Source organism: Colobus angolensis, unplaced genomic scaffold (genome assembly GCF_000951035.1).
Source record: "Colobus angolensis palliatus isolate OR3802 unplaced genomic scaffold, Cang.pa_1.0 Scaffold36, whole genome shotgun sequence".
In the NCBI taxonomy this organism is placed as follows: Eukaryota; Metazoa; Chordata; class Mammalia; order Primates; family Cercopithecidae; genus Colobus; species Colobus angolensis.
Genome location: NW_012116932.1, coordinates 1818063 through 1826353, shown reverse-complemented (window position 1 = coordinate 1826353; position 8291 = coordinate 1818063). Strand labels below are relative to the sequence as shown.

Genomic DNA, 8291 nt, shown 5'->3' with positions numbered 1-8291 from the left:
AGGAGGAAGAGGAGGAGGAGGAAGAGGAGGAGGAGGAGGAGGAAGAGGAGGAGGAGGAAGAAGAGGAGGAGAAGAAGAAGAAGAAGGAGGAGAAGGAGCAATGACAACAGCCACCCCCCTCCCCCCTCCCCACTCCCAGTTGAGCTCCCCTACAGAGCACCAAGCCCTGGGTGTAAGAGATGGATAAGCTTCTTCCTACAATCTAGACCAAAGACGCAATAAACCAGTAAAGAGACATAGAAATAAGCTGGGAGCAGTGGCTCATGCCCATAATCCCAGCACTTTGGGAGGCCAAGGCAGGAGGATTGCTTGAGGCCAGGAGTTCAAGACCAGCTTGGGCAACATAGCAAGACCCTATCTCTGTTAAAAAAAAAAAATAGAAAAAACCATCCAGGCATGGTGGTGCACACCTGTAGTCCCAGCTATCAGGAGGCTGAGGTGGGAGGATTGCTTGAGCTCAGGAGGTTTATGCAGCAGTGAGCCATGATTGCACTACTACACTCCAGCCTGGGCAACAGAGGGAGATCCCACTCTTAAAAAAAAAAAAAAAAGAAAGAAAGAAAAGAAAAGAGGCTGGGCACAGTAGCTCACGCCTGTAATCTCAGCACTTTGGGAGGCCGAGGCAGGCAGATCACCTGAGGTCAGGAGTTCGAGACCAGCCTGACCAACATGGAGAAACCTCATCTTTTCTAAAAATACAAAATTATCAGGGTACGGTGGCGCATGCCTATAATCCCTGCTGCCAGGGAGACTGAGTCAGAAGAATCACTTTAACCTGGGAGGCGGAGGTTGCGATGAGCCAAGATTGCATCATTGCACTCCGGCCTGGGCAGCAAAAGTGAAACTCCGTCTCAAAAATAATAATAATTGTAAAGAAATTAAGAAACATTAAAATATGTTTTTATATAGACTAAGTATTTTTGCTCTAAACCTAATAAAACAGAGCAATGGGATAGGATAAAAGCTAACATAGGGAGGTAGTCAGGAAGTACCTCCTGGAAGTGGTCACATTTGTAACAAGATGTTAAGGGGATAGGTGCTAAGTATTCCCCCACATTCCAGGGTGAAATACCAACCTGCTTAAACAACCATAAGCATTTATTATCTCACAGTTTCTGTGTTTCAGGAATCTGAGAGCAGCTTAGCTGGGTAGTTCTAGCTTGAGATCTCTTGTGTGATTGTAGTCAAGATGTTGCCTGGGACTGCAAGTCATCTATCTGCAGGCTTGACTGGGGCTAGAGGATCTGCTTCCAAGATGATACACTCACATGGCTGTTGGTGGGAGGGCTCAGTTCCTTGCCATGTGAGCCTCTCCAAAGGGATGATTGGGCATCTTCACAACATGGCAGAGGCAAAGATAGAAGCCACCACTCGCAAAGGATGGTCTCCACTATACAGTATTCTACTTATCACACGGACCAGCTCTGAGTCATTGTGGGAAGAGATTACACAAGGGTGCGAATATGAGAATGTAACAGTCATGGGGAACCCGTCTTGAAGGCTGACTACCACAGTCATCTCTGCAGAACTTACAGCACCTGAGAGTCATATGAGCCATATATGCAGACCCTGAGCTTCACATGAGGCTTTACAGAGAGTGACTCATGCCTGTAACCCCAGCTACTTGGGAGGTTGTCGTAGGAGGATTGCTTGGACCCAAGAGCTCAAGGCTGCAGTGAGCTATGATTGCACCACTGCAGGGCAGCCTGGGTGACAAGCAAGACCCTGTCTCAAAAAAATTTTTTTTTAAATTTTCTGATTTCCTCTCATCAAAACTAACACTCAGACAATTCACAGTTCTCTGTGTGTCTCTTTGAGAGTTTGATTGGAAGGAGAAGGGATGGAAGGGGATGGAGGGGATTTCAAAACACTAAAACACAGCTGAGTTTGAGGACGGGGATGAAGATGAGGTGGGGTTTGGATTAGAATTGGAGTTGAGATGGGGTGGGATGGGATGGAAAACGGGTTGGGGACAGGGTGGATGTGGGTAAGGTCACGATGTGGTTAGAATGATGAACAGAGTCCTTGCCAGGTTTGGGAATGGGGAAGGAGTCGAGGCTGGGCTGCAGGAGAGAGGGTGATGAAGTTGGATTGGAGAGTGGATACGAGATTGTATGTGGAGGTGAGGACAGGACTGTGCTTTTGGAGGAGACGTGGTCCTGAAGAAGGGAATGGGATTGGTTGGTCATATATGTAGACCCAGGGCTTGAGGGTCACATTAGGACCATAAATTGGAGATGAGGCAGTGAAACAACACAGCCCAGTTCACCTCCTACCTCATGCAAGTCCCACCATATTTCTGGACCTCCCAGGTGGCCCCACTCTGGACCCAGAGATGAGGGATATACAGCCTTAGCCCTCACAGAATGGCCCCTGTCTAAGGTCACCTGGACCAGACCATCAGTGTATCTCAGGGATTTTGTGTTTTGGGCCCCTGGGATCTCTCATGGCCTCAGGGTCCCTGGTGGCAGTAAACCCAGGAAAACCTCAACAACCTCCAGTTTCATTTTCTTTTCTTTAGAATTGGGGTCTCGCTACGCTGCCCAAGCTGGAGTGCAGCGGCTACTCACAGGAGCAGTCGCACTACTGATCAGCTCGGGAGTGTCCAGCTGCTCCATTTCCAACCTGGAAACCCATCCTCAGACACCTTAGGCAACCTGGTGGTCCCCTCCTCCCAAAACGTCACCATATTGATGCCAAACTTAGTGCAGATGCCTGATCACATAGTTCACAATAGCCCAGAACTTCTGGGCTCAAGTCATCCTCCTGACTCAGCCTCCCAAGTAGCTGGGACTACAGACGTGTGCCACCACACATGGCCCAAACCTCTACTTTTTTTTTTTTTTTTTGGCAGAGATGGGGTCTTGCTATGTTGCCCCGGCTGGTCTCAAACTCCTGTCCTCAAGTAATCTTCCTGCCTTGGCCTCCCAAAATATCGAGACTACAGACGCATACCACTGTGGCTGGCCCAAACCTCCACTTTTACAACCACTTATCAGACTCTTGTTGAACCCTGTGCCATGCCTTGGGTTTGAGATCCAAGTCTAAATAAAACCTGGGCTTTGGGTGGAAAGAGGAGGAGATTGGGAGCCCACAGTCCACTCCCAGTTTCTCAAGCACCAGCTTTTGTGACTCAGGGACTTTGCCCCCAACATTTCTCTCCTGGACTTCTCTTCTTCAGAAACGTCTACTCATCCCTCAAGTCCCACCCCAAAATCCCTTCCTCTAATTGAGCCCTCAATCCCCCAAGGATTTGGCCAGTCTCCTGACCCTTCCTCTCTCAGCCCTGCTCACCAAGACTGTACCCAAACCCGACTCCGCCATCAGACTGACAGGTCCTCCTGGGCAGGGTGTGGGTTCCACGGTGCCCGGCATGGGCTGGATACAGAGGAGACTGTATATCTACAATGCCCAGTCAATGCCCCCTGGAGACCCTTTTCTCTGCATTCCCCCAGGTCATGCTCCAAAAAGTCCTCTTACCTGGCTTGGGAGGAAGGTCCTTGTAGGGAGGTGCCATGTTCTCATAGTCCTCCTCCTGCTCCTCTTCCTCCTCCTCCTCCTCCTCCATGGTCCCTTCCGGGGAAAGGCAAGTCAGCGCCCAGCCATTCCCTCCTCCCTTCATCCCTCAAGCCCTGGTCTCTGCTTCAGCTGCCCCATGGTGGGGATTCTGTACCCTGGGTCCTGATCACACCTGGGTCCCAGCCCCAGCCTGGCCGGGGCCTTACCTGGTGGGTCCGGGTACCCAGTGATGGAATACAGATTATGCATGTCTAACACAAGGAACCTGACAAGTGGCAGCCAAGGCTTGGCAACCTCTGTCCCCTGTCTCTCCTACTCAGGCATCTGGGGGCTCTCTCAGTTCCCTTTTCCTTTCAAAGTCAAATACATGCAAATTCGTCTTGATGGGAAGCCCTCAGACCTCACACATGCTCAAACACACACACAGAGCCTTTCTCCCCACTTTGGATTCGCGCACAGAAGGAACAATGACAACTGGCCTGGCGTGGTGGCTCACGCCTGGAATGCCAGCACCTTTGGACACTGAGGTGGGTGGATCACTTAAGGCCAGGAATGTGACACCAGCTTGGCCGAGATGGTGAAACCCCGTCTCTACTAAAAATACAAAAATTAGCCAGGCATGGTGGCAGGTGCCTGTAATCCCAGCTACTCAGGAGGCTGAGGCAGGAGAATCGCTTGAACCCGGGAGGCAGAGGTTGCAGTGAGCCGAGATCGCTCCACTGCACTCTAGCCTGAGTGACAGAGTGAGACGCTGTCTTAATTAATTAATTAATTTTTAAAAAATTAAATATTAATTAATTAATTAAGGGTCTTAAGAGGGATGGGTTATCCTGCATTACCTAGGTGGGCCTTAAATGGCATTACAAGGGTCCTTGTAGAAGGGAAGCAGAAGGAGATTTGACACAAAAAAAGGCAATGTGGTCACTAAAGTTATGCACTATTCTGCTGGCTTTGAAGATGCAAGAAGGAGTCATGTGCCAAAGAATGCAACTGCAGAGGCTGGAAACAGCAAGAAAATTGATTCTTTTTTTTTTGACAGAATCTCGCTCTGTTGCCTAGGCTGGAGTGCAGTGGCGTGATCTTGGCTCACTGCAACCTCCACCTCCCAGGTTCACGCCATTCTTCTGCCGCAGCCTCCCAAGTAGTGGGACTACAGGCGCCCGTCACCATGCCCAGCTAATTTTTTGTATTTTTAGTAGAGATGGGGTTTCACTATGTTAGCCAGGATGGTCTGGATCTCCTGACTTCGTGATCCACCCACCTCCGCCTCCCAAAGTGCTGGGATTAGAGGTGTGAGCCACCGCGCCCGGCCAGAAAATAGATTCTTACACTGTAGCCTCTTGAAGAAGCATGGCCCAGTCCATGAACACCTGGGTCTCAGCAGTGAGACTGATGTGGGTCTCAGCAGTGAGACTGATGTTGGTCTCCTGACCTCCAGAACTATAAAATAATCTGGCCAGGAGCAGTGGCTCACACCTGTAATCCCAACACTTTGGGAGGCCGAGGTGGGTGGATCACCTGAGGTCAGGAGTTCAAGACCAGCCATGGCCAACATGGTGAAACCCCATCTCTACTAAAACTACAAAATTAGCCAGATATGGTGGCACGCACCTGTAATCCCAGCTACTCAGGAGGCTGAGGCAGGAGAATCACTTGAACCCAGGAGGCAGAGGTTGCAGTGAGCCGAGATCACATCATTGCACTCCAGCCTGGCAACAAGAATGAAACTCCATCTCAAAAAAATAAAATAATCCATACAAACTAATCCATTTCTGGCTGGACAAGGTGGCTCACGCCTGTAATCCCAACACTTTAGGAGGCTGAAACGCTGGATCACTTGAGGTCAGGCATTCGAAACCAGCCTGGCCAACCTGGTGAAACCCCATCCCTACTAAAAATACAAAAAAAAAAAAAAGAATAGCTGGGCGTGATGGTGGGCACCTGTAATCCCGGCCGGCACCTGTAATCCCAGCTACTCAGGTGGCTGAGGCAGGAGAATTGCTTGAACCTGGGAGGCGGAGGCTGCAGTCAGCCAAGATCTTGCCACTGCATCCCAGCCTGGGCCAAAGAGCAAGACTCTATCTCAAAATAGTAATAATAATAGTCCATTTCCGTTGTTCTGAGTCACTCAACGTATGGGAAATTTTTTAGAGTCACCATAGGAAACTAATATGTACCCCAAGGGGCAAGACCCCAATTTCCCTTTGTAGGGGTTTTTACTCAAAGTAAGAGGAAATGCAACTCAAATTGGCTTCTACAACAAGGAACATTCATCAGGCCCATGGGGAACATTAGGTTGGGTTTCCATAACTGAGGCTCAGAATAAGAGTGTCTCAAACAAAACAGAATGTATTTCTTACCTAACAGGCTCAGTATAAGCAAGCGAGGGTCTCCACAAATAGAAAAACCTTCCCCCACACCGCACATGGGCAATGGGGTAGCCCCGGTCTTAACTGAGGCAGGAAGGCGGCAGCAGATTAACCACCCTTTCCATTCAAAGCTGACTCTAGCGGTTGGGCTTTCCCCTGTTACGTGGCCTGATGTCATAGAGCCTTCCCAACCTGTAGGAGGGCAAATGTGACTGTACCCATTCTAGAGATGGGAAAATGGAGACCTGTCTGAGAAGGAAGAAAGAGCCCGTCTGTTCAGCCAACATCTGTTAAGCACATACAGGGCTAATCAGACTCCAGATGGATGGGGGTGGGGAGCAAACAGACATAGGAGGATAGGAGAAGGGGAAAAGTAACAGGGGGAAGGACAGGTAAATAGGTCAAAAGGACTGACGGTGTATCTGCCCATCAAGAGCACTTTTTGGGCTGAGCATGGTGGCTCACGCCTATAATCCCAGCACATTGGCAGGCCGAGGCAGGAGGATCTCTTGAGGCCAGGAACTTGAGACCATCCTGGGCAACAAAGTGAGACCCCAACTACACAAAAAAGAAAATTTTTTAGGCCAGGCACGGTGGCTCAAGCCTGTAATCCCAGCACTTTGGGAGGCCGAGACGGGCGGATCACGAGGTCAGGAGATCGAGACCATCCTGGCTAACACGGTGAAACCCCATCTCTACTAAAACTACAAGAAAATTAGCTGGGCGTGGTGGCAGGCACCTGTAGTCCCAGCTACTCGGGAGGCTGAGGCAGGAGAATGGCGTGAACCCGGGAGGTGGAGCTTGCAGTGAGCCGCGATTGCGCCACTGCACTCCAGCCTGGGGCACAGAGCAAGACTCCGTCTCAAAAATAAAAAAAAAAATGAGCTGGGCATGGTGGCAGGCACTTGTAATCCCAGCTACCAGGGAGGCTGAGGCAGGAGAATCTCTTGAACCTGGGAGGCGAAGGTTGCAGTGAGCCAAGATCGCACCACTGCACTCCAGCCTGGGCAACAGGAGACTCCATCCCCAAAAAAATAAAAAATAAAAAAAAGTAGAAACAGAAAAAGAAGAAAAAGGAAGCAGGAGAAAGGAATCACACGTACATGGGGGATTGCAATAAGGAGGAGGATCAGGCTGGACACGGTGGCTCACGCCTGGAATCCCAGCACTTTGGGAGGCTGAGGCAGGTGGATTACCTGAGGTCAGGAGTTCAAGAACAGCCTGACCAACATGGAGAAAAACCAACCTGGGCAAGATAGGGAAGCCCTGTCTCTACAAAATTAATGAAATATCCCCCTGATATTTATCAAATCACAGGGCTTACACACTGTGATATTAATGAAAAAATTAACCAGGCATGTTGGTACACACCTGTTGTCCCAGCTACTCAGGAGGCTGAGGTAGGAGGATCCCTGGAGCCCAGGAACTCAAGGCTGCAATGAGCTGTGATTGTACCACTGCACTCTGGCGTGGGCAACAAACTGAGACCCTGTCTCAAAAAAACACAATAAAACTAAAATTCCAGACCAGCCCTTCTCATCCACTCTGTCTGCCATTTTTCCCCTTAACCATTGTCACAGTCTTATCATATCTCACATTGCACATACCTCACTTCCGAATCTTGTTCTCTGCCTGTCTTCCACCTATTAGCAGCTCAACTCCATGAGGGCAGGGATTTGTGTCTGTCTTGTTCACTGCCTGCCATTCAGTAGGTGCTCAATGAATGTTTGTTGAATGAGTGAGTGACTTCCTGCCTGCCAAGCCCTGTCTAAGGCCACCCCTAAAGCCCCGCCCCTCCAGGCTCTCTCATCCCTCCGATACCAGCCAGCCACCCTCAGTGCACACAGCAGCAAACCTTGGGTGTCGGTAGCACTCCCACCTGGATCAGAGACAAGTGTTCCGCCCGCCCCATAGGCAGAAGCGGGGCCCGCCCTGGGAGTCTTCTGCTGAGGCCTCACTGATCTTGTTTTTCCTGCTTCCGTAAAACTGAATCCCCCAGAGCATCTGGTCTCCCAACCAGCAGACTGTGGCAAGGTACAGACACCACTCAGAATTTCCTTCCCCACCTCAGGTCCCACGTGGGCCCTCTGAGGCTGCTCTGCTCACAAAGTGCGAATGCAGCCCCTTATGGTGCAGACCAGATGGGGCGGAATGGGAGAGCAAGGGAAGGAAGAAAGGGGAGAGGCGGCAGCTGTGGCCAATAAACCAGGTCCTGGCTGGGCGCAGTGGCTCACACCTGTAATCCCACCACTTTGGGAGGCCAAGGCGGGAAGATCACCTGAGGTCAGGAGTTCGAGACCAGTCTGCCTAACATGGTGAAATCCCATCTCTACTAAAAATACCAAAATTAGCCAGGAGTGGTGGTGGGCACCTGTAATCCCAGCTACTCAGGGGGCTGAGGCA

At 50.4% G+C, this 8291-nt stretch overlaps 1 protein-coding gene across 1 annotated transcript in view; it reads right to left on the bottom strand.

Moving 5' to 3' along the window:
- Positions 1–3839, bottom strand: part of CLEC17A (C-type lectin domain family 17, member A) — a 26661-nt gene extending 22822 nt beyond the window's left edge. The window contains exons 1-2 of the mRNA XM_011953217.1: positions 3726–3839; positions 3481–3573 (exon numbers count right to left, since the gene is read on the bottom strand). Coding sequence (XP_011808607.1) covers positions 3481–3573; positions 3726–3768 — 136 coding nt within the window. The 5' untranslated portion in view covers positions 3769–3839. The remainder of the gene's footprint in view (positions 1–3480; positions 3574–3725) is intronic.
- Positions 3840–8291: the final 4452 nt, after the last annotated feature.